The 26,852-nt window shown below is 45.8% G+C and overlaps 1 protein-coding gene across 2 annotated transcripts in view; it reads left to right on the top strand.

Moving 5' to 3' along the window:
* Ercc4 (ERCC excision repair 4, endonuclease catalytic subunit) overlaps nucleotides 1–14,661 on the top strand; it is a 29,657-nt gene extending 14,996 nt beyond the window's left edge. For both annotated transcript variants that reach the window (XM_038326980.1, XM_038326981.1), the window contains exons 7-11: nucleotides 475–585; nucleotides 3,380–3,977; nucleotides 5,797–5,889; nucleotides 9,598–9,710; nucleotides 11,049–14,661. In XM_038326980.1, coding sequence (XP_038182908.1) covers nucleotides 475–585; nucleotides 3,380–3,977; nucleotides 5,797–5,889; nucleotides 9,598–9,710; nucleotides 11,049–11,782 — 1,649 coding nt within the window. In that variant the 3' untranslated portion in view covers nucleotides 11,783–14,661. The remainder of the gene's footprint in view (nucleotides 1–474; nucleotides 586–3,379; nucleotides 3,978–5,796; nucleotides 5,890–9,597; nucleotides 9,711–11,048) is intronic.
* The last annotated feature ends 12,191 nt before the right edge of the window (nucleotides 14,662–26,852 follow it).

Genomic DNA, 26,852 nt, shown 5'->3' on the forward strand with positions numbered 1-26,852 from the left:
AATAGTTGTTGCCTGCTTTTAGTCATGTTCAGGATTGTAGAAAGCACAGGCACATTAGAAATAATAAACATTGATGGCATCTAGTCCTTGCTTTGTGTAGCTGCTTTACAGTGTCACAAGTGACAACAGAGCTGTCTCTGTCAGCCATCCACACAGCCTATCCATGCATGCCATCACTTCTGCACATTCCGTCATTGGGCAGCCATGCACACAGCCTATCATGCATGCCATCACCTCTGCACATTCCAGCAGACTGGGCAGCCATGCACACAGCCTATCCATGCATGCCGTCATCTCTGCACATTCCGTCAGACTGGGCAGCAGCTTTTTCCAGGGAAGCAGCTCCTGTGTAGTATGCTAGAGACCCAAGGACATATCTGCTCCCAGCAATGCTAGTTTTCTGTTGTAGGAAAGCTTTTGGCATGGTTTGGCTAAAAATCATACAGGATGTGGTTACATTTTATTTCTATACAGAAACAAAAAGGGAACTGGTCCTAGAAGGCAACCCAAAGTGGGAGGCATTAAGTGAAATCCTGAAAGAAATCGAGGCTGAAAACAAGGAGAGTGAAGCCCTTGGAGGTCCAGGTAGGAGCAAAGGGAGGTGGTAACACTGGCTTAATCTTTGTTTTTGTTTCTGAGACAAGAACTCATTGGCCAAGATTGGCTTTGAGCTTGCTGTGCATCTGAGGCTGGCCTTGACATTCTGATTTTTCTTCCCTCTACCTCCTCCTAGTAATCAATTCCGGGCAGGTGCCACAAGACCCCACACAGCACACAGGCATTAGCTGTCAATCACATGGCTCCCAAGGCCACTTCAGTTTGTTGTGCTTTTCTCCGGGTTGAGTTATTCTGTATTCACGAAACACATTTTTCACTGCCTGGCTTCTTGGGACCTATTTAAAATTTCAGCAAATTTCCATGTATATATTCACCAGGTTTTAAATCTCGAATCTCCAAGGAACCAGTTAGTGGTGTTTCTGTTTTATATCCCTAGCCAAGCGTCTTTCCAGAGAAGCTTGAATGCCTCTACTAACTGAGCCCTTAAAGAACAATTCCAAGTTCTGGGCCTTCTCCCTTCAGACGTGTGCTAACAGATGAGCACAGTAGACTAAGCCAGAACTGTAAATTCAAAATAAAACTAGATAATGAGTAAGTCCACATGTTTGAAAGTACTGACTTAATCTTTTAACTGCAAGGTAATAAAGGCAAGCAGGGTGATATAGTGGGCCCTGGGTAAATGAGAGCAAGGTGCAATGTCACTGTGCAGTACTGCAGTGAAACCAATCAGTCTATGCACTACTTGAATGAATAGTCTTTCCAACATTGCTGAAGGGGCTGGTGGGATGGTCAGCAGTTGAGAGCCCTTTGCTGCTCTTGCAGAGGGTGATGTTCAGTTCCAGCACCCATCTTAGGCAGCTCATGACCACTTGTAACTCCAGCTCCAGGGGATCAAGTGCCCTCTGATCTCCAAGGCATCTGCATGTTCACATTCAAATTTGGGCACATGCACAAATAAAAAATAAATCTTTTTTTAAAAGGCATTTGATCCTTATATTAGTAGATACTGGTGATAATTACCCAAAACTTACAGTACTGTGATCTAAGATCTAAGGCCACAAATGCTTGCTTAGATAAGGTATAAAGACTGATAAAATGTGGGGTGAGGTTTCCCAATACCAGATGTTGTGATGTTGACATTAGTTTGTCTCCTTCTAGGCTTCTTTCACATGATTGTTAAAGTCATTCAGATGTGCCCAACCCGTGTTCTGCAGTCAGGGATGGCTAGGCTTATGGACCAACACAAGAGTTTACACTTAAAGCATTAGGAGCAGCTGGTGAGATGGCTCAACCTTTGCCACCGACCTAGACAACCTAAGTTCAGCCCCTGGAAACCATGTGGTGGAGGAGAACAGGGTTTCTGACCTACAGACACATACACACACACACACACTCACACACTAAATAAATAAAATTAACCAAAACTTACAGTTAAAACAACTGAGGGGTTTTGTAACTTGGTTACACAGTTCACAAGAGGCTCAACTAGAAACTTGATCTGTAATCCAGACTATCCTTGAACTTGGGACAGCCCTCCTGAGTGTTGGGATGACAGGCTGTAATGGTGTTGGTTTTTATGACAATCATTTTCATTTGACTTAGCTAACTAACTGGAATTCTCTCATTATTATATCTCTGTATACATACTTTACACATGCATAACGACTTTACTAACTTGAGAAGACATTTTAAATGTTGTTATGAATCAGCCCTGCTCCCGGCTGTATTTCCAGTGCATGGTAACTGCTTGGCATCTTATGTTGTTGTGAGTCAGCCCTGCTCCCAGCTGTGTTTCCAGTGCATGGTAGCTGCTTGGAACTTAAACTACACCAGCTTCTCAGTGCATTGTTAGTTAGGACAGTGACACTGATCAGCGGATTATGTCTCCAGACTTTGTAATGCTGTTTTTATTGCTCTAAAATCAACCTTTAGATATAATCTTCTCTGTAAACTACTTTTCTACTTTCCCTAAAAATTTCATTTTACGTTCCAATCACAGTTTTCCCTCCCCCTCCTCCCGCCCTCCCCTCACATCCCTCCAGCCCACCCCAACCTCATTCACTCCTCCCAAAGGTTAAGTCCTCCCTTTGGGAATCAACAAAGCCTGGCACATTAAGTTGAGACAGGACCAAGTTCCCCCCTCCCCCCACATCAAGGCTGAGCAAAGCATCCCACCATAGGGAATGGGTTCCAAAAAAAACTAGCTCATGCACCGGGGCTAGTTCCTGGTCGCACTGCCAGAGACCCCCCTCAGACTGACCAAGCTACACAACTGTTTCCCACATTCAGAGGGCTTAAGTCCTGTGCGGACTCCACAGCTGTCGGTCTAGAGTTTGTGAGCTCCCACCAGCTGTCTCTGTAGATTTCCCCTTCATGATCTTGACCTACCTTGCTCATAAAATCCCTCCTCCCTCTCTTCGACTGGATTCCCAGAGCTTACACTTCTACTTTAAAGATAGAAAATCACCTCCATCTTGGGGGTGAAGGCAAGCCATTTTTTCTTATGATTTAAGATTTGGCATTTGAATATATCCATTTGGGATGTATTTTGGCATCTAGAAGCCTCTAGAAAATTAGTCATTAGACGTTTCGTTAAAGCCTCTGTTCTACCTTGGCTCTGCTTTCATTAGAGTAATTAGTCCTGGCTCGGACGTCACTCTGTGAATCAGTCTGGAGGTAACAGTGTGGGCTTGGGGCCCCACTCCTTTTATAAATTGGGTTCTTTACCAAGGGTTTCTCTAGAAGGGGACAGGGGACGCAGAGTGACCCAAAGGAGCCGAGAATGGGAGTGAGCAAGCAAGCATGCGTTCTCTGATTGCAGGCCAGGTGCTGATCTGTGCAAGTGATGACCGCACATGCTGCCAGCTCAGAGACTACCTGACCGTGGGGGCGGAAGCCTTCCTGCTGCGGCTCTACAGGAAAACCTTTGAGAAGGACAGCAAAGCTGAAGAAGCGTGGGTGAATTTTAGAAAGGAGGATGGCGCAAAGAGAACCATGAAGTCTGACAAGAAACCCAAAGATGCCCAGAACAGAGAACGCACCTCTACCAAAAAAGGGGCTCCCAGAAGGAAGAAGAGAGAGTTGACTCTGATGCAAGTGATGGGGACTGCTGAGGAGCCGCCAGAGGAAGAGGCTGCTGAGGAAGGCCGCCCCAGACAGGTCGCCAGTAGCCCAGAAGGCTGCGGAGGGGAGGTTCAGCACGAAGCTTTTGATTTAAATTTGTCATCTGATGCGGCCTATGGCATCCTGAAAGAGCCTCTGACCATCATCCATCCGCTTCTGGGGTGCAGCGACCCCTATGCCCTGACGCGGGTACTGCACGAGGTGGACCCCAGATACGTAGTTCTGTATGATGCAGAGGTCACCTTTGTCCGCCAGCTGGAGATCTACAGGGCCAGCAGGCCGGGGAAACCGCTGAGGCAAGTCTGCTTGGTGGTTCTGTGGGCTTTAAGACAAAAGCTGTCTGGCCTGCATGGGGGTTTTCTTACCTTTAATCCACTGTGAGGTTGGTTTGTCGCTGCTTTGTGGCATGAGGAAGTCAGCCACCCCTGTTAAATTACAATCTTCCAGCACCTCTGGCATTTTTCCTGCCCTGTTCATAGCTGTCTTTATGTCTGAGTGTGTCTCTTCCAGGGTACACTCTCTGTAAAGTCTAGGAAATTTATGATGTTCTGTGTAATATCAAAGGGACTATGCTAATGACATAGCCAAATGTTCTTAAGCTCCTAAAACACCCTGTAAAGTTTTAAACATTCTTCACTATGTGTGTTGGTGTGTGCACACCATGACAACTTGCAGGAGCTAGGCAATGCCTTCCCTCTTTCTGTGGGATCCAGGGATTGCACTCAGACAGGAAGCCTCTACCTAGTGAACCCCTCACCATCGCCCAGCTTACACACATTGAGACATGACTCTAGGTTTCATTCTGATAGAAACCAAAGTGTTTTAGGAATTACTGTACCAAGTTTTCTTGGGTTTCTAGAAATATCTCTTAAAAATCTATCAGTCTATCAGATGAGAAAGTGATGTTTCCCAAAGAATACAATGTTCTCGTTCTCCAGCTCGCTAAGGGGAAATAAACATCAAAATTAATATCTTGAACTCAGTCTGAACCAGAAACAGAGCCAAGAGAAACCTTTGTAGCAGGGTAACTAAGGCAGCCTTTCAGAGCGGAGGCCTTCTCAGGAGCCCGGCATTGCCGGCCAGTCAGCTACTCAGCCTCCAGCCATGGGCTCCCAGGTAGTGTATGTGCACCAAGCTTCTTGCCCAAGAACACAACCCTGTCTTGTTTGAAATCAAAATTTCAAGAGTAGAAGAGACCTGGGAATTCAGCTGTTCGCTTTATCTGTGGGAAACTGAGGCCCAGAAATAGAAGTTGATTTGGCTTCAGACAACGTGGCACATCCACGGAACAGCTAATGTCTTCTAACTCACCCCCAGCCACCTGCAACAGGGTGAGGTGGGGGTGGCATGAGGCACTGGATGCAACCTCAGCCACAAAAAGAAAGCTGTCTGGTTTTTAATGATGTATTTGTACGCGTGCACCAGTCGCCAAAGACATGGGGTGGGTGCTGGAAGCTGAATGCTGGCCCTCCAGAAGGGCAGGAAACACTCTTAACCAGCTTCTCTCCAGCCCCAGAGCAGAGCCCTTTAGAGACAAAATACATCAAAAGAGTGAGATTCCTGATGCTATCCGTGTGTTCGTGTAAATCATGTTTAGCTCCGGTCTGTTGTGACGTGAGTCAGAGGAACTGAGAAAGTACTGTGAGGTAAGGGCCTTGAATATTTAATGTGTTTGCTCGTCGCCAGCCGCGAGCTGTCCTAAGCTGGTTCTAATGATGATTGTCCACCTTTTAAGCTATGGTTTGGCAGAAGTACAAAGAAGAAAGTTGAGAAAAGAAGCCTCTAAGAGATGTATGGGTTTTTTTTTTTATTCATTTATAGTTGTAAAGAAAGAGTTCTTCTATCCTCCAGCTATATTTCAGTATTTACCTACACTGTGTTCCTCCATTTGTTGAAAAGAAAAGGAAGCCTCACGGGTACCAGCCCTAGGAGGCGGGGTCCGTGTTGCTCCACGTGAGCCTGTGTGCTGCGCCTCTCTCTTACTTGGCTTTCTTACTTGGCTTTCTTTGCTCAAGTGTCCAGGGCTACCTTTCTCAGATTCTCCACTGTGCTGTCTCTCCAGGGATTAAGAAGCTATAGTTCTGCAACCTAAAAGAGTTCTGTCCTAACCCACAGGGTTTACTTTCTCATCTATGGAGGCTCCACAGAAGAACAGCGCTACCTGACGGCTCTGCGAAAGGAAAAAGAGGCATTTGAGAAGCTCATACGGTGAGATGGGTGGCCCACAGGACCGTGCTTAGAGTAGCCCTTCCCAGGGTCAGTGGACGGCCATCGGACACCCTGGGAGGAGAAGGCAGGAGGAAAGGGAAGGGGAAGGCTGGTCCCTGGGGCCTGCTTCACACACCCCTCCCTTCCCTCTCTCTCACCCCTGCAGGAGCTTAGTGTGGGTTTAGTGAGTAGAATCCCTTACCTGAAATACTTGGAACCAGAAGTATTTTAAAATTTGTAATAGTTTCCAAAGAGTAATAAGATATGTTAGTGACAGGATCCAGTCTTGAACATGAAGATAGTGTGTCTGCTAGTTCTGTGGCCTGAAGGCCATTGGAGGCAACATTTGGGCATGACTGTGGGTCCCTTCAGCACAGGACTGGGTGTGGGATTCCCTTCCTGCCCTGCTGTGTGTGTGGGTCCCACACACTCTGCATTTCATAGCACTTTGAGTTTCTATCAGAAATGTGTGAAGGAAACTGCTTCTTATCCATAGCGTGCAGCACCAGATGCACGCGCTGCCCCAGGAGACGGCTCTCCAGCCTGCACCCTCTGAGCTGTGGATTTTCCCACTTTAGACAATCCTGCTTGTCTGCAGATGCTAAGGTACCTGCTCTCCCATTTCTGGCCACTGGAACTAGAATCACTCTAAGGTGGTATTTTTTAAAAAGGTGTGCTACTTTTTGAACGTGTGTATGTTTTTGAGAGTGGATATCATGTTGCCAATCCTGGTAGGAAATGCTTTTCGGTTTAACATGAGCTGTTATGAACAGTCACAGACTGACTGTTGGCCTCTCATCCCTAAGCGCCTGAGGAGCTCTGATGACCCACCAGTAGCCGTATCAATAGACTGCCATGGACTAAGAAGCCATGGTTAAACCAACCATCCTAGACCTCACCCAGAGAAAGCAATGGCCCACATCTTCTTAACTGACTTTCCATGCCTTGAACGTCGGCAATGTGCAGGGGCAGTAAGCCTAGCTCTGAGGTAGACAGAATCTCAGAGTAGTCAGTGACCCACAGGACTAGCTGTGGGTGCTCATTCTCTGTATATTCTTTTTTTTTTTTTTTTTTTTTTTTGGTTTATGGAGACAGGGTTTCTTTGTGTAATAATAGCTCTGGCTGTCCTGGAACTCGCTTCACAGACCAGGCTGGCCTCAAACTCACTGCCAGAAGTACTTTTTTCTAAACTTGGTCCTATTTATTATAAATAAAGTCTTCCACTTTGCCCAGTAGCCAAGCAGTTATCATCCTAGTTCAGCATCCTAGAAGACTGGAGGATTTGAGTGGTGTTTGTCTTTAAAAACGCAAAGCAACATTTGGGATCCATTGCCAGTAGGGTGTTTGCACTCCAGCTGAGCCAGGAGAACGGTTGCTGTAACAAGACCTTCAGGGTGATGTTGTAAGAAAAAAGCCAGAGAGGAATAACTCGGGCAGACTAGCCGTGAACGAGGATTGCTTGGCTGCCTTAGAGACGAGTCGATTCAATTGCTGGAGAGTAGGGGTAAGATGCAGCGGTTCACAGTGAAGGGTCAAGATGGCACGCCTATGCCGTCCAGAAACCCTCCTTCCCACATCACATCACTATTAAAGCATTACATACCACTGAAAATCCCAGCCCCTGGGCAAGCCTGGGCTACGTAGTAAGAAAATGAGCATTTGAGATTGTAAAGCAGCACCGGAAAATATCAGTACCTGAGGGATGAAGTGGACAGAGGTCTGGAATTTTGACACCTCATGTTTGTCCCAGGGCAGCTAGAGTAGCTGTGCTGAGTGACGCCGGTGAGGGACGGTGCTTTTGGTGGCAGCAAATGTCTGTTAGACAAGTTTGTGTCTGCTGAGTGAGACTAGCTTTCTTTACGGTTACCAGTTCTTTCTGGGCTGTGAATTTTCTCAGAAGGAGCAACAGTGCCAGCCTCCTTTGAAAGTAGACTGTCAGCTTCTTAGCTAACCCTGGATAACTGGGAGGCGGGCCAGTGCCACTGAGGGCTTGACTCAGCATAGCAGGGGCGAGATGCAGGAACTACTCTCAGGACAATACACGCATCCTGTAGATTTTATTAGCATTGTCCCCAATTTACAGATTCTTAAAGAACTGAGGCAAGGAGCCACTGAATGACTTACTCCGGGTCACACTGCCAATAAGGGCTCAGTCTCTGCTACTGACTACTCTAAACACAAACAGCAAATTCATCAGGAAGCTGGGGCACCCATACACACACCATGTGACCTGTAACTTAACATGTGAGAGTAGTAGAAATAGAGAGGAAAAATCAAAAATGTTAGCGAAAAAGATACTGAGGATCTGCTAGTGTTCTTGAGTATTTGGCCATCCTCTTGGGTCTCTTGGGTATGGCCAGGGGTGCGGCTGGTCAAGGGTTTACATTACAGAGCCCTTGACCTGGCCTACAAGACAGCAAGGGGAACAACCCAACCTTTGTCCACCCCACTTCTGGACCAGAAGCAGCCCTGTACTGGGGGTTACCATGCACCGTGTAGAGTCCAGATTATACTTTCTGGCACACTTGTGCCCACATAGATCACATCCATCCTGCTCCAGGAAGAGTGTCGTGCTGACGCTGGTGGAGACTCATGCGCCCTGGCAGCCCCTCCTGTCTTCCCTAGCCCCAGTCCCTGCTGCAGTTGTCAGTGCTGTGGGTTCAGAACTGATTTACACCCTCAGCGCTACTGCAGGCCTCAAGAAAAAAGGCCCAGGTGTGCGTGTTCTCTCACACCAGGCTTAGTGGTTTCACCATGGTGAGTCAGGGACTTACTTGATATCATGATGTCTGTCAAGTCTTAGCAAGTGACACAGTCCTCCTAGCTCACGTGTGTGAGATACTGGGTTATTCCAGACTAGAAGAAGGGTTATGTGGCCATCTTTATTGTTTGTTTACTTGTTTCATGCATGTCTGTATCTGTATTCATTCATGTCTGCATCTATACTATGTGGGGTCAGAGGTCTACTTGCAGGAGTCAGGTCTCTTCTCCCATCAGGTGGGTTCTGGAGCTTACACTTGGATAGTCAGTTTTAGTGGCAAGCCCCTTAGCCCCCTGAGCCATCTTGGCAGCCCAGTGATTACTTATATCCTGAGCGCCTACACAGAACAGGGGACATTCCATATTGCTTTCAAGCAAACCCACGAGGAGTGACTGCTGTTCCCAGGTCTTTCCCAAGATGTTGGTTATCAGTTTTGATCCCTGACAGAAATCTTATTTTTAGACTGATCTTGATTCTCCTTTGAAGCTAGTGGTGGTTGGTGGGACCTCCCACCTAGAGAGTTTCTAACCAGAGTCCTGTCATGTCTGTTTCTCAGTCATTGACTGAACCCTCCCTACTTACTCCCTGAAAAATATCAGACTTTAAATAATTTGTTTTTTATTATTGATATTGCCTTAACCTTGCAGCAGGCTCAGGCAATCTCAGTCACATAATGGAAACTAAAGAACTTCTTATTTGAACTCTGGAGGGTGAGAAAGGAAAGCACAGCCAAGTGTCTCTTCCTGCTCAATTCTTCCCATTTGCTTATTTATTTCTGATGCATTCCTTGTTAGTCAATGTCATAGACAATCCTCCTGCCTCAGCCTCCTGAGTGCTAGCATCATAGGTGTGCACCCCTAGTGCCACCTCAGAGATGAGACTTTTCCAAAGATTCATCTAGAATGTTGGAATTAGTCAAGTAATGCTTACCATACTTATTCCCCCAGGGAAAAGGCTAGTATGGTTGTCCCTGAAGAACGGGAAGGCAGAGATGAAACCAACCTGGACTTAGCAAGAGGCACAGTGTCCACAGATGCTCCCACTGACACTCGAAAAGCTGGTAAGTCCTGCCTGGGCCTAGTGCCATATTTGCCAGTAAAGGAAGCTGTGAAGCCCCAGGGCTACATAGCTGAGTTTTTCTAGATAAAATATTAAAAACACAAATCGGACTGGGGAGATTGCTCACCTGTTAGGAGCACTTGCTTAGCTGTTCTTGCAGAGAACTTGAGTTCAGTTCCCAGCACCCACATCAGGGAGCTCACAGCCACCTGTAACTTCAGCTCCATCCTGTGGCCGCTCTGAGGACCTGCTCTCCTGTTGTGTATATAACCCATGCAAACACACACATGTTCATTCAAATAAATAAAAATAATAAATATTTTATAAAGAAAAGGAAATGATTGGGGGAGATTCCAGATGAACTCTACCAGTGAAGCCTTGGGAGAGCCGGGCAGGTTCTGTAACCCAGAGAAACCCAGAGATTCACAAGGTAGCTGAAGGAAGCTTTCTCTAAGTTCTTCTGCCTGTCCTCTCGGGGTCATACATCGCTGGGACTTCCTGGGGCACACGTGTGCCCTCTGTGCTCTGAAGCTTTTTCTGCTTCCTGCTGTCTCTCCAGTCGAGGTGTTTGGCATGCACCAAGGCCTGCTGGCTTCCACGTGAACCTTTATTCACAGAGATCTCCATTCCCATGGCAGCTGTTGTCAGCCAAGCAACATGAGAGGGTTAAAGTCGACTTAGCCTCTGAGGCCAGTGGACTTGAGGTGAATAGCTTTCATGCCTGTGCCTTCCCTGTGGCAGTCTGCCTGCCACGGGCTCAGAAACAGTGGAGCCAGCTACCTGTGCACAGAGGCCCTGAGCCCAAGTCAGCTCCCCTCCTTGTGTTGTTCACTCAGGGCTTTGTCAGGGACTGGGGGAGAGGGCTGGGAAATGGCTGGGGTAGCCTGACGATCTGAGGCTAGCAGGAAGGAAGCCAGTACGAAGAACTGTCCTCTGAGCTCCACACATGTGCTGTCCATGTGGGAGCATCTGATGGTGAAGGACCTTGGGCTGCGCATCCTGAGAAGCACTGTTTCAGAATATCTGTGCCATTTTTGAGGCAGGTCCTCAACTCTGCCTAGCTTGGTGACCTTTTAGGAAGAACTACATCCCGTAAGGCAGGGTGAAGGAGGGAGGGCCAAGCATAGTATCGCACACAAAGCACTTTGTAGAGGTCTGCCCTTTGGAAGCCTCTGTCTGAGTTTCCTATTGCTGCTGTAAAAAAAAAAAAAATACACAAACTTGATTCCATTTCATTCGGGGAGAACTACCTGTCTTCTCTACAGATACTATTTTCTGGATATTAGAAAGTGTTACAGCGCCCTTCCCTGTGGCATGACATAAATGACCCTTTTTGTAGGTGGCCAGGAGCGGAATGGCACCCAGCCCAGCATCGTGGTGGACATGCGTGAGTTCCGGAGTGAGCTCCCATCCCTGATCCATCGGAGGGGCATCGACATTGAACCAGTGACACTGGAGGTGGGCGATTACATCCTGACGCCCGAGCTGTGCGTGGAGCGCAAAAGTGTGAGCGATCTCATCTGCTCGCTGCAAAGCGGCCGCCTGTACAGCCAGTGCCTCGCCATGTCACGCTACTACCGGCGCCCAGTGCTGCTCATCGAATTCGATGCAGGCAAGCCCTTCTCCCTGGCGCCACGTGGTGCCTTCTTCCAGGAGATAAGCAGCAGCGACGTGAGCTCCAAGCTCACACTCCTCACCCTGCACTTCCCACGCCTGCGGCTGCTCTGGTGCCCCTCACCTCATGCCACAGCCGAGCTATTCGAGGAGCTGAAGCAGAACAAGCCGCAGCCTGATGCAGCCACAGCCATGGCCATCACCGCAGACTCGGAAACGCTGCCTGAGTCAGACAAGTATAACCCCGGCCCCCAAGACTTCGTGCTAAAGATGCCCGGGATCAATGCCAAGAACTGTCGCTCCCTGATGAATCAAGTGAAGAACATCGCAGAGCTGGCCTCTCTGTCCCAGGAGCGGCTCACAAGCATCCTGGGGCATGCAGGAAACGCCAAACAGCTGCATGACTTCCTCCACACCGCCTATGCACATGTGGTGTCGGGAGGCAGAGTGAGAAAATGAGCCACGGCACTGAGATGGCTATTCATTAATCATCTGCATAGCAGTTCATTCTTTCCCAGGGCTTTTAGGGACAGACCTTCTGTCCCCACCATTTCCCCAAGCTCTGGGCTGAGGTGTGTCCTTCCCTTCCCTTGCTGGCTCTTGCCCTTCTGTGCCCTGTCTGTGCTAGGCTTGCAGTGCTTATTTTAAATAGGGTATGGCAGGATTGTGCCACCTGAAGCCAGCAGCAGTGCCAGCGTTGGCTGCTCAGGATGGTAAAAGATCCTCCATCTTGTTCCTAACACTGTGTACCCAGGGTGTGGCAGAACTGAGACAGGGCCGATGTTCTTACATTCCTGCCAGCCACAGGACAAGCCAGCCCACTAGTCTTCCGGTCACTATGGATATGTAGCGTGTACTGTGACGTGGTTGCTTAAGCCAGTGTTTTGGCAAGAACTGTTGACAAGATTTGATGAGGTCATGAAGGATTCCTCAGAAATCTTGGTTTTCTCAGTGTTTGACCTCCAAATTCCTACTCTAAGCCCAAATCACATCAGAGAGTCTTCAGACTCCCCCCGCCCCATGTCACTGAGATCATTCACACGTCAGTAATGTCAGCGCCATACCAGAAGCACGGCATCCTGCCCATGCCCCTGTGCTGACCAGACAAGAGCAGAGGAGGTCCAGGTGCTTTCTAGATGTGGGTTTCTCTTCTTCACATTAAACGGTAAATGCAAGATCAGTGCAGAGAGTGCATACGAATTCAAAAGAAATACGTAGATGTTTAAAGACCAACAAATCAAATCTCATGGTTGATTTAGATTGACCTTTCTGTGTTAACATGGAATTCACATGCCATTTGCAAACTGTGGTATGTAAGTACTAGCTGTTGATGTGGCAGTAACAAGCAGTAAATTCTCTACCTCAAGAGCTGATGCCGACATGAACTCTAGCCTTGCCACACACAGTTGATTACGTCATCAGCCATCCTTGGGTTTGTTGTGCTAAACTGATTAAAGTGGACCTTGTAGCAAAAATACTGTCTCTGACTTTAACAAAAGCACTTTGAACTGAAATTTCCTGTTGATATCATGATTTATTGGCACTTAAAAGTGCAGTTGTCCCTCAGTGTCCATGGGCGGTTGCTTCCAGGACCCTCTGATGGAGCAGAGTCTAGGTGCTCCAGGCCTTTAGCGACATTTGCTCATAACGCCTCCTCCTGTGAACTTCAAACTATCTCTAGGTGGCTTACAGCAATAATGTAGCATAGGTGGTGTGGGGAGCTATACCCTAGGTGTTCAAGGCTAACGACAAGAGTCTGCATGTTTAGTAAGGGTGCATTTGTGGGGGGCTGTTCCCCGGGTGTTCAGGGCTAATAACAGAGTCTTCATGTTTAGTAGGGGTGCATTTGTTTCCTGTGTTCCCCATCCTTGGTTAAATTGGAAGACGTGGTGGACGCTCAGGAGGATCCGGTAATTCCGTCCGCGGCCCGTCAGGAATGAGTTGAGAGTGTCAAGACCCCGTTGATTATTGGAGGGTTCTAGTATGTGATGTGGGAAATAGGGGGGAAGATGAAAAAGTGAATTCAAGGTGGAAAAGGAATCTGAGCTACTTGTTTCTTCCCAGGATAGAAACATATTTGCCTTCTGGACTCGGGCAGAGCTGCCTGGTGAGTTGCACTCAGGTGCTGGCGTGGGTCCAGCTCACTGACGCTGACGTGTCTCTTCCACTCACGGTGCAGGAACTCCACCTCCCTTTACTGTTGTTTTGTTCCATAAACCAGAAATCTTGGCATAGCACCGCTATGATGGGCGTTTCATTCAGGGTTAAATTCTCACAGTTCCTCCCAAAGCCGCCATTTTAAACGCCCTTGTCACCTAGTGCAACACTCTTTAACACATTGACTTCCAGTGTCCGTCTGCTCCCCGTGTCAGCTGTTCACTGTGGCACACGTGGGAATAAGCAGTGGCACAGTCTCCCGTGGGCTTGACCATGACTGAACCATAAGTGGTTGTCCCGATGATAGCCTACCACCTCTTCCTGACTGTCTCTCGGATTTCCAGGTGTGGAACCTTCCAGTACATCCGTGAGTTATTTGGTTTTCTCAGACTTTTTTACACATTTTTAGAATCTGTGCTAAAGGAACAGGAAGCTGCAAAGTGCGAGTCCGACTTGGTTTGCAAGCAGCGTTCAGCTGCCTTTGACTTTCGCTGTTGCTCAAAGTCGTAAGTACCCAGTTTACTGATGAGCACCTGGGCAGCTCTTCAAAGGCCTTTCCAGGCCAGGTCAGCCTTGTGGTTACAGCTGCTTACATACAGCCCTTGAGCCTCAGACTTACAGGAAATTACCCTTCGTTTACTTGTTTAAATCCTAGCGCCTCTCTTGGTGTTTTCTTGAAATTATCTAAGGAGATATCCTACTTAATAGTAGCCATCAAGCAAAGCATGGTGGCACACAGCCCTAATCCCAGCTCTGGCAAGGAAGAGGCAAGTTATCTAAAGAAAACTAGAAGTAATGGCCGTCAATACTGTCCTCAAGTAGTCGTGACAGTCCCTTTGGTGGTCACTCACCAGACTAACTGCAGATGTCTGAGTGCTTCATGATGCAATCCTAACTCACAAGTACTGGAAATGATCTCATCCTGCCCCATCGGGTCTGGAAAATATTGAGATACAGGGACTGGGAGGAAGGAGGATCAAGCCTTTTGTTTTTTCCAGCAGAATTTGATTTCATGTTGCCTTAGAGAACATCTTGAGGGAAATTCTCTATTAGTTTAACTTAGAAATGTCCACTCAAAAAAATCTTAAGAAAATATAACCATGCCGGGCGGTGGTGGCGCACGCCTTTAATCCCAGCACTCGGGAGGCAGAGGCAGGCGGATCTCTGTGAGTTCGAGACCAGCCTGGTCTACAAGAGCTAGTTCCAGGACAGGCTCCAAAGCCACAGAGAAACCCTGTCTCGAAAAACCAAAAAAAAAAAAAAAAAAAAAGAAAGAAAATATAGCCAGTCAGGCTTTGACAAGAATTGTTACTTTCCTTAGTTAATTGGCTCTCTTTTAGATGTTAATTAACTGTCCTGTCTGGTCCCGAGCTTCATCACATGATTGTCCATATTTGTCAGTGACACTTGGTGGCTGCACCCCCTAGACTGTTGGGCGGCTGTTCCTGTCTGTCTGTCTGTTTTAATTTATGGTCGTATAAGCCAAGATTCGATAAGAGGGAGTCAAAACTGAAATATCTGTGTGCGTTTGTGTGTTTATTCAGTATCTTCCTCAGCTTCGTGGGCAAGAAAGGTTTTCGTTATATGGAATACATGGTTAAAGTGGATTTGCTCTGAATTTCTACTCCTGTCTGGAGGTCTGGGATCCACATTCTGGGTCATCAACACACTTTCCTTGGTGTTCCCTTCTCTACGCTGTGATGTCTTGCGAAAGGAGGTGGAGAAGAAAAGGACGCAATTGGTGCTCTGGAGCATCCAGACAAAGAGTCAGATCCTGTATTTTTTTATTCCTTTTAACTCCAAAGTTGGAAGAGGTAAATTATCCTTTCGATAACAATGGAATTTATAATCTCTTAAGCAAGTTTAATTATAGTTAAAATTGGGTCACTACAGTGGAGTCCTGGGTGCTGCCTCTGCTTTGAAGAGTGCTGTGCACAGCCTTTGTAATGGATGGGAGACAGGCTTTCTTGATGTTTCCCTCTCTGAATGAAGCTGGCAAACTACTGAACCTTTTCAACAGTGCTGTCCCCTGTTGATTGACCCTCGTGCCTTATCTCCTCAACCCCCAGCACAAGACCACGCAGGTGCCGCCGTGTAAGCCTCCTTCATGGTGACAAAGCTGAGACCAGAGGGCTTGAGCAGTTCACCCGGTATCATCCAGTATTCATAAAACCATGATTGAAACCCACATGGTGGGGCTTCAGAGCCGTAACGAAGCGTGGGCGTGGGAAGGCACCTGGAAAAGGACTGTTTGGGGGACGAGTATGTGTGTCCACTCTCATGCCTGTGACTCCACATACACTAAAGGAAAAGCGGACACGCCTGTTTCCTAGTCAAGATGAACGCGGCTCTGGACAGAGGATGGAAGAATGCTCAGAGCCCCTGTGCACAGCCACCTGTCACTTCCAGCTCTGTAGGGCTGAGTATCTTGCGCTGGATGATTAAGAGGGCTGTTTTCAGCTCTATAAAGAAAGTAGGAGTTTGGGGGCTGGAGAGATGGCTTAGTGGTTAAGAGCACTGGCTGCTCTTCCAAAGAACCCAGGTCCAATTCCCAGCACCCACATGGTAGCTCACAACTGTCTGTAACCTCAATTCCAGGGGATCCACCATCCTCATATAGACATAGCAGGCAGAATACCAGTGCACATAAAATAAAAATAAATAAGTTTAAAAAAACAGATTCTTGGTAGATATAGTTGTGCTTGCCTGTAATCGTAACACCAGCACAATGGTGACTGAGGCAGGAGGATGGTGGGATTCAGGGCCAGCCTAGGTGGCTGTTGGTCTATGCATCTGTTCCCATTTGCTGCCTCTCTGATGATGACTGTCCACGGCAGGGATCTAGGCATATAGCAGAATGTCATTAGTGATCTCTCCATTGATTCGTTCCTTTGACAGCCGTGTTTGGTTCTGCCCTAGGCTCTGGTCTGTCCAGGTCTGGAAAGATGACTTCAGTGAGTGAGGGCAGTTTGCTGCTCCAGTAAGAGGACCTGAGTTCAAATCCCCAGCTCTCAAGTAGCAGCTGGGCATAGCTGCACGTGCTTGTAAGCTCAGTGTTGGTGAGTGAAGACAGCCTATCTGAAATGGCACGTTTCAGGCTCCCCCATCTTCTACATGCATGTACATGGACATGTGTGCATACATCCAAAATTATCTTATGAAAAAAATCTTTACCTTACTTTTCTTTTCTATGAATCACGGTTTTAATTTTTGAAAACTATACTTTCTGATAGTATTCAGCACAGGCTCCCATGACTCCCAGGGATAAAGCCTGTTTCCAACATTCAGCACAGGCTCCCATGACTCCCAGGGATAAAGCCTGTTTCCAACATTCAGCACAGGCTCCCATGACTCCCAGGGATAAAGCCTGTTTCCAACATCATACATCCAGAAGTTACACGTCATTAACAAAAAAGTGTATGGGCAGGTGTAAACGGAGGTTTCTCTGTCCCATCCTGTACGCAGCCACTTCTAAATAAAAACTCAGAGGCTTAATATTAATTATAAAATGTTTGGCCTATAGTTCAGGCTTATTACTAGCTAATTACACTTAAATTATTCCATTCCTATTAATCTTTGTATTGCCATGTGGGCATGACTTTTACTAATCTGCTAGCATTCTGCTTCTTGGGTGGCTGGCTTGTGCCTCTCCCCACTCCGCCCTCTCTCTCTCTCCCTGTATTCAGTTTGGCTTTCCCAACTAGCTATATTCTGTTTTGCTACAGGCCAAAGAAGGTTGTATTATCAACCAAAGAATGCAACACAGCATACAGAAGGGATATCCCACAGCATTTCTCCCTTTCTGTCTTCAGAAGGGAAGGTTTCAACTTTAATGTAGTAAAATTACAGACATTAAAACAGTTATCAGGTAAAAATTACAGTTACAATATCTAGTCTATTTTTGTATTTGAGAAAATACTCTATTATCTAATTGGTGAATGTAAAGTTTTATATCTAACTTACCTTTTTATCATAACTGAGAAAAACTATAATTTTAACTATCTAATCTTCAACTCCATCAAAGACCTGAGAAGGAAATAATACCTGAGTAAGCAGGAAGTGAAGCAGACAACTTCTAAAAAATGTGAGAAATGACAGAGACAGCTGACTGCCTGTAACATTGGGGCATCCATATTTGGCCTATGGGCCTAGCATATCTAACAGGCTTTGTTGTGAAGCAGGGAATTTGAAGGACTCTTAACTTGTCTTGACAAAGCTCAGCAATCACTTTTATTTTTTTATATCCTTCTGGTCTGGTTTGGATGGTAACTGTCAACAAATGAGGCAAGGGCAGTTTCTTTGCCCACATGGCTTGATTTTACCTAAAGAGAACAAACTCCATATGAAGTTTCTTTGATGCCCATCATCTTCTCTGAAGTAAGTTGGTGCTGCCAGGAGCAGACATGTCTCATTGTCAATTAAGTTATTAAAACATTTTAAATGCCATATGCTGTAGGTCTTTAAAATGTTTGAAGAATACTTATCTATCTGAAGCTATCTTTGTATATCTAGAAAACCTAACTAATATTACTATAAGTTTGATTATTATAACAATGTTTTGGTAGATTTTTATTTTTAATTATACCTTACATTTTTAATTGAGCTACATAGACACAATACCTTAAAACAAGAGTAAAATAATACATATAGTATAACAAAATTAACCTTAAATTTATAGCAATAAACTAAAATCCATGCCAGTGTAAAGTATTTTGAGATTAACAGTTGTTTATTTTTTTTGGATTAAAGTAGATTCAATATTCTACCCTCTTATCATGTTTCTATATCATATCTCCCTATCTTCTTTAGGAAGAAATTGGCTATGACTAATAACAATTTATAACCAAGTTCCCTTAAATGGAAACAAACATTCGTAAACAATATTTTGGGAATTTGGGCATAGTTTTCTAGACTGCTTCCTGTTGATTGGGACACTGGTAATCTTATGGATACCCTGAGAAATTTTTAGAATTATGGTCAAGTTTCTACCAGCATCCTTGAAGCTGTTTTGAAGGTAGAACTCAGAGGAAATTGTAACAGGTGTGTTGAAACATTGGATCATCTAGGCCATCCACTTTTATTGATGTCTTGTCCCTTTATTCTGAAAATATATAATAATAGCTGTATTAATATAAATATAAACTTGTGTTGCACACAAGCCAGCCAAAGATAATTTTGTTTTATGTTTGAGCAGGTAAGATACATGACATGTGCTTGTAATTACTTTAGGTTTATTTTCCCATGTCTGTAGTCAGGATTTTCAGGACATCTTCCTTGCTCAAACTTGATTTTTCTGAACCTGGAATGAATCCACAGCCCTCTCACCTTCTGTGTTCCTTTCAAAGGGACACATCCCCAGACTCAAATTTAAAGTCAAGATATTTTCAAAATATATAGGTTGCTTTAACCTAGCAGTGCTTACAATCAAATATCTCTCGGCAGTTAGCTCATTAACAGTCAAAAAAAAAGAAAAGAAAACATATATAATCTAAACTCTGTGTATTTTCCATCCTCACATGGCTTATTTCCTTCTATTAGTCTATTCCCCCTTTAAAGGACCTTATTTCATTATTTTAAATCTGTATTTTATTCTAACACTGTATATATTTCTTCTACTCTCTCAAGCCTACATGCATCTTTTAAACATACTGTAACCCATTTAGAAGCTTTTTTCCCATCTGAATTTGTCTTTACTGCATTTCTGTAATCCTTTTCTGACCACATGAGCCTTTAAACTTTGCTAAGTGGACCTGGCTAGAACCAAAACAGAGGGCTTTGCCAGCTGGCTTCCTAAGAATCTCATTTCATGGTGGAGGTACTAGCAAGAGTCACGCTTAATGTTCAGACTCTAGGAAGCTGTTGGGTCTGTGCTGCCTGCCACCAAGTAGCATGCAGTCCCAGCCCACAACCCCATCAAATGCTCCATAGCAGGACCTCCCAAAAGAGCCTGCCAAGCTGCGCCAGCAAGAACCAGGAAGCCGCACCTCAGAGGAGCCGTGCCTCTGCTTGCCTCTAGCAAACAGCCTACCTAAGAAAGTGTTGCCACCAAGAAGCCATGCTTGACTCTGTCTTTTTGTGTGTTAAGGATCCTCTTTTTTAAGCTCTCCCGGGTTTTGTGAGGAAATTCTTGCCAACTGTGTGAGTGTCATGTGTAAGTGGAGTTTCTTTGTTCCACCCTATCCTATAGCAGCTTCTAAATAATCACTCAGACTTAATGTTAATTACAGAATGTTTGTTCTGTAATTCAGGCTTATTACCAACTAGCCCGTACATTTAAATTAACACATTTCTGTTAATTTATGTATTGCCACGTGGCCCTGGCTTTTTACCAGTCTAGCATTTTGCTTTTTGGGCAGCTGACTGGAATTTCTCCTCACTCTGCCCTCCCTTCTCTCTGTAGCTATATTTGACTTCTCTGCCTAGCTATATTCTGCCTTGCTATAGGCCAAACAGCTCTTATTATCAACCAATGACAGCAACATATTTTCACAGTGTATTAAAGGCTTATCCCACAGCAGGCTGGAGAGGTGGCTCAGCAGTTAAGAGCACTAGCTGCTCTTCTAGAGGACCTGGGTTCAATTCCCAGCACTAACATGTTGGCTCACAGCCCTCTGTAACTCCAGTTCCAGAGGATCTGGTGCCTTGTTCTGCACTAGGCACACACATAGTGCACAGACATACACATACACATAAAATTTAACCAAAAAATATACTTTTTAAAAAGAGGATGTATATACATATACTGAATGCATATATTATGTATTTTCAGTAAATATATAATTATATATTTTATATGTATGTTTATATAATAAACAGTATGTATTTTACATAAATATATTTTTCTTAAATATATATTTATATAAAATATAAATGTATTTCATATGTAAATTTATTTTATACAAAAGTACATATAACTAAAATAAATGTATTAATACATAAATGTGTATATTTTCATAATAAAATATAATATATAATTTTAAAATAAGTATATAAAATAAACATTTTAATGCTTTGTTAGCATATAGAATATTTCATTATACTACTGCTATATATAACAGTAATATGTGTGTGTGTATATATATATGTATATATATGTATATATATACATACATACATATATATATATATATATTTTGTTCCTATTTGTGCCATACCTATCTTTCCTTCCTCTGGGTCCTCTTCCCTCTCCCAGATAACCCCTCTGTTTTCAGGGTGTGACTGTCAGTATTATAGAGCTAAGATGTTAGTATATTTAAAACTGCAAGTTAATGCTTATTTTTAAAGATTTATTTTTATGTGTATGTGTGTGTGTGTAAGCACACATGCGTGTATGTGTACACATGAGTGCAGTGTCCAAGGTCAGAAAATGGCCTCAGATCCCCCTGGAACTAAAGTTCCAGGCACTTGTCATCTGCCTGACATGGGTGCTGGGAACCAAACTCAGGTTGGAAGAACAATGCGGGCTGTCAATCACTGAGCCCTCTCTGCAGCCCAGTGGTGCCGATTTTAAGAATATGGTTGGTTTTTAAATGCCAGAGTGGTGCTTGCTCAGTGGCATGTGTCAATGGGATCTCTGTTCTGTTTGCAAGAACTCAGCGTTGGTTGGGGTCCTTTTCTGTGAAACCACTTGGTACTCCATGTTAAAGAGACAGATAACAAGAAAGAATTTTCACTAGTTCCAGGATCTAGTTCTCCTAGAAAACACAGCTTACTGAGGACTGGGGGCTAAACAAAATCCATTCCTGCTCTTAGACAGAAGGGGTTTCCTAGGATTCCAGACAATGGCAGAGAAGAGCCAGCAGACAAAGGTATTTGCCACCAAGCCCAATGACCTGATGAGTCCCTGGGACCCACATAGTAGGAGAGAACTAATGCCTGGAAGTTGTAATCTGACCTCCATACACAAATAAATATAATTCTTTAAAATATTTTAAAATGATAAACAAGCCAGGACTAATGAAATGTTGGCCAAGCCTATTTAACAGGACACTTGGGATCCTTCTCCCGTCATTTAGAGGTCCAGAGTCTGTGTCAGTGAGAGGCCACCTCTTTTCTGGCCCGGGAGCAGTCTCTCCAGGTAGCTTTATTTCTGGGCAGAGCTACACCCAGCAGCAGCTGAGGAGAGAGCCGTGGGCAGCACCTGAGGAGAGAGAGCCATGGGCAGCACCTGAGGAGAGAGCCGTGGGCAGCACCCGAGGAGAGAGCCGTGGGCAGCACCTGAGGAGAGAGAGCCGTGGGCAGCAGCTGAGAAGAGAGAGCCGTGGGCAGCAGCTAAGGAGAGAGCCGTGGGCAGCAGCTGAGGAGAGAGAGCCATGGGCAGCAAGTCCGTTTTATGCATCAGGCACTTACCACAGAGGGCACAGAGCCCTCTCTGTTTTCTGCTGTCACCGTCCAGGTCACCAAAGCTCACTCAGTCTTGCAGCAAAGACAAGTCAAAGGCAGAGAAGGCCATGGGAGAGATGAAAGGGCTCCAGGGACCAGAGGAAGAAGTGACACTCAGACGTGGCCAGGCAGGGCATCAGAGCAGACAGAAATTAAGCAGGGAAATGGCTGGGAGTTTGGCAGACAGATGTGGAGGTTCCACTTGGTCTAGTCCACTGGATTAGCTGTGGAGCAGATGGGAATTGAGCTCTGCTGTTTATGGAGTCGCGGACAGTGAAGCAGGAGCTGCATGGCTGCATTGCCAGAGGAGCCTAGCAGGAGGAGCTGCTTCTGTGTCATTGAGAGATCTCTTTCCTTGGCTTGTGGTTCTCCCTGGCCATTCATTCAGCAGGCTGAAGTAGACACCGCACAGGTTTCAGGTCACTTAATAAGCGAGCTTGAAACCAGCCTGAGCTTCATAAGGAGATTCTGAATTAAAAGTGTAGGAGCAGGGGCTAGAGATGTGCTCAGTGGTTAAGAGAACTAGCTGTTCTCCTAGAGGACCTAGGTTCAATTCCCAGCATGGTTTCACAATCATCTATTGTGGAGTGTTTGTTTAGCTATGCAAAGATGTGTTACAGTTGCAGGATAAATGTTTAACTATGTAAGGATGTGTTGTTGTTTCACCTTGCCTGCCTAAGACACCTCATTGGTCTAATAAAAATCTTAAAGTCAGGCAGTAATGGCGCACACCTTTAATCCCAGAACTCAGGAGGCAGAGGCAGACAGATCTCTATGAGTTCGAGGCCAGCCTGGTCTACAGCACGAGTTCTAGGACAGCCAGAGCTGTTACACAGAGAAACCCTGTCACACACACACACACACACACACACACACACACACACAAAAGCTAAACAGAGGAGGGATTGGCAGACAGAGAAAAAAGGAGAGCCAGCTGGTCAGCCAGGGTCCAGCCAGGCACAGAGGAAGCAGGAAAGCAGGATGGACAGTCATAGATGAGGTAAATGAGCCTCGGGGCAGCACATGATTAATAGAAGTGGGGTGATTTGAGTTAAAAACGAAGCTGACTAGAAATAAGCCTAAGCTAAGGCTGAGCACTCATAATTAATAATGTCTCCTTGTCATGATTTGGGGGTTGGCAGTCCAAGAAAGCATGCTGCAATCATCTGTAACAGTAAGTCCAGAGGTTCATCACCCTCTTCTGGCCTCTCTGGCACCAGGCATTCACATAGTGTACAAAACACCCCCACACTTTCTTTTCATTGAAATCGAGCCTGGTAACTCATGCTGCAATCCTAGCACTTGGGAGGTCGAAGCAGGAGGATCATCCTCAGGTATTAGTGAGTTCTAAACCATCATGGGCACTGTCTCAAAATAAAATGAAATCAATTGAAACTGAGTTTGAAGTGGAAAGAAAGTACCTTTGAGTACTTAGTGTCCTGAGCGTCCGATTGTGGTAGTTTGAATCAAATGGCCCCAAATGGAGTGGCATTATTAGGAGCTGTGGCCTTGCTGTAGTGGGTGTGACCTTGTTGAAGGAGGTGTGTCACTAAGGGGTGGGCTTTAAGGTCTCAAGCCTGGCCAGGAGGTCACTGTCATTTCCTGCTGCCTATAGATCCAGATGTAGAGCTCTCAGCTACCTCTCCTGTGTGCCACCATGAAGACAATGGATTAAACCTCTGAACTGTAAGCCAGTCCCAACTGAATGTTTTCCTTTAAAGAAATGCCATGGTCATGATGTCTCTTCACAGCAATAAAATTCTTTTTTTTAAGATTTATTTATTTATTATGTATACAGCTTTTCTTCCATGTATGCCCGCAAGCAGAAGAGGGCACCAGATGGTTGTGAGCCACCATGTGGTTGCTGGGAATTGAACTCAGGACCTCTGGAAGAGCAGCCAGTGCTCTTAACCTCTGAGCCATCTCTCCAGCCCCCAACAGCAATAAAATTCTAACTAAGACACTGAGAGTCATTTTGAATCTCTAAATTCTTTTTTAAAATTCAAAATCTTGGAAGCCCGTCCACCCCTTCCGGCTACACTGGAGGAGTGGGGCGTTGAGACTTCCACAATCACCATAACATAACAGTCTCAACAACAGGAAATGAGGGTCATATATGTATAGTGACTTCAGAAATGGAAAGAAAGATATAAACGGAAGAAGCATTATGGGTTGGGAAGGAGGCCCACTTGCTCTACAAACAAAATGAACTCAGGAGAGTTCAAATCTCCAGTACCCGTGTGAGAAGCTAGGCATGGCTGCACGTGCCTGCAACCCAGCCCAGGCATGGGGCTGAGCCTTCTGGTTCCATGGGAGACCCTGCCTCGATGCAGTAAGGCTTGAGGACAGTACACACCTGACATTCCGCTGTGGCCTCCACACGTGCTTGCACTGCACACACATGTGCGCATGCACATATGCACACACACATACCAAATAAAGCAAGTCTGGAGAGGGTTTGGCTTTATTGGAGGAAGGACAGTTCCATATTGATTTAACTGTAAGTCGGAGGCGGGACAGTGTCATATGGAGATGTAGCAGATGCTAGCATTGGAACAGGGCTGAAGCCCTGTGATAAATGTAAAGAAACACGGGACAACCAGTAGACACTTTAGAGGGGGAGGAACTGAGTCAGCAAGCACCTGCAATGCTAGAGGGTCGAGCCGGGAGTGCACCTTACACTGCGACCAGAAACAGACAGAGGTGAGTTACAGGGGTGACAGGTGGGAGAACCTGGGGGCGCACCACCACTCGGGAGACTGAGGAACTCTGGAAAGGGTGGGGGCCAGAATAAGGGATGCAGCAAGCATCAGTGCAAAGGCCATCTTGCTGGCTGTGGCCATGCTGAAGGAGCAGAGCTGACTAAAAAGATACTGGCATACAAGATGGCTCATCTGGTGAGGGTCAATGCCAGTACAACTCACGACCTCACCAGGACCCACGCGGTAGAAACCAAGAACCTGCATGTTGTCCTCCAAATTCAACATGTGCAATGTGGCTGGGATGCAATGGTGCAGGCACACATGGGTGCTCTCTCTCCTTCTCCCTCTCCCTGTCCCTGTCCCTCTCCCTCCTTCTCCCTCTCCCTCTCTCTGTCTCTCTGTCTCTCTGTCTCTCTCTCTCTGTCTCTTTCTCTCTCTGTCTCTCTCTCTCTCACACACACACACAGAGAGACAGAAAAAAATAAAAATGGATTTTGCTTTTGTAACATGTCCCACCTACAGAAACGTATTTGAAGAACAGCGTTGATATTCTCGTGTGTGCCCCAGCCTGTGATGGAACTGCAAGCCCCAGTATTTAGCAGCGAGCCACTTGCTTGTGTCTGCTATTTTGCACAGCATTGCTGTTTGGCTGTTGAGTCTGTGGATGTTGGAAGGTGACTGAGGAACAGCCTAGAACCCCTTCGTATATGAAACCCAACACTATAGGTTTATTATTACCTTCTGCAAACTTACAAAATCAAAATATGCACTGGCTGGTGTCACCTGAAACTCAGTCGACATTCAGCAGCTTGGTGAGGATTTTTATTTTGGTGGTTCTGGGAGTACTGTAACTGGGGCAGCTGGGTTGCTATGGTGACTGATTCTCAAAACAGAGCCCTCTGCTTCCACGCATCCCAGCAGATAAATCCCAGGTTGACATGGTCGCGACATCCTACTTGAAGCATTCCCCCATCAGGACTTATGAAGGGAAATTTGGGGTCAGAGCCAAAAAAGCATTAGTTAAAAAAACTGCAACATGGGCTTTTTTTGACCTGGTCCTTCTCAGTCCTCGCTCTCCTGAGAACCACTGGCTCACAGCCTGGAGCTCTTGAGGGTGTTATAGCTCGGGAAAGGCTCATCCCTGAAGCAACCATGTGATTAATTGCTCCAGTGGGGACATAGACTGAACGTTGAGACCTCTGCCTCAGTCTTGTCGCTGAGAAACGGAGTGGGAAGTGTAGGACTATCCTGAGGATCTAGCTGCTGCTTGTGGGACATCTTGTAGATCTACGACTTACTAAGACCTGTCTGGAGCAGCACCCAGCAGGTCCTGCCATCCGCATTTGTCACTACACTGTTGGCAAGAGCCAGGTTCTGTCATCAACGCATTAAGAGAATGTGATGTTTTATTCAACCACCAAGAAGAATCCTGTCAATTCTGGGAAATGGGTGGAACTGGAGACAATTGTGCTTTAAAAAAAAAAAAAAAAAAAGCCAGGCTGAGACAAATATCGCTTTTCTATCATGTGAGGAATCTAGACTTAAAAAAATTAATTAAAATATAAATGTATGTGACATGACAGTAGACAAGGAAGATCTTCCGGGAAAAAAAGGAGGGACAAGAGAAGGCAACCCAACATTTTCAAAAAAAAACTAACAAAAATTATGTCAGCGCTTTGCCGAAGAGGGTAGGCGGGGACAGACGCTGCCTACGTGAAGCTCCAAGCAGACCTCCGCGCCCAAGCCGTCCTTCTGGGTCTCGCCGGTAGAGGACCCCATTGAGTCACGCGTCTTATGCTACGCTGGGGACGGCGGCACTTTGAATAGGGCGTATCTGCCTCTGGTTCTTGCCTAAGCATTACATGGGAAAGGGGAAGAAGAAGAAAAAAAGATTCCTGATTTGCAGAATGACTCATTATGAACAAACGGAGGGCAGACTCTTATCGGAGCAGCAGTGCGGCCCCAGGACAAGCCTGAGTCAGACCAGAAGTCCCGAGTCTCCTCCGCCAGAGAGCATGTTTTCCCTTGAGGGAGAAATGTATTTAGGGCAAGTGCTACGGATTTCTTAATATTGTCTGCGACCCCATGTCAAACACTTGGCTTCTAGGTGACGTCACATCCTTCAGAAACAAGACTTCCAGATTGAAGATAAAAACTGGCCTCTTCCGCAAAGAAACCAAGAATAGGTAAAAAGATTTGTGATCTTGGCAGTAATAGTTCTACAACACACACACCCAAATCCGTAAGCCACGCCTGACCGTGCTCACCTTCCTGCATACAAATTGGAC

The sequence above is a fragment of the Arvicola amphibius genome, chromosome 4 (assembly GCF_903992535.2).
Source record: "Arvicola amphibius chromosome 4, mArvAmp1.2, whole genome shotgun sequence".
In the NCBI taxonomy this organism is placed as follows: Eukaryota; Metazoa; Chordata; class Mammalia; order Rodentia; family Cricetidae; genus Arvicola; species Arvicola amphibius.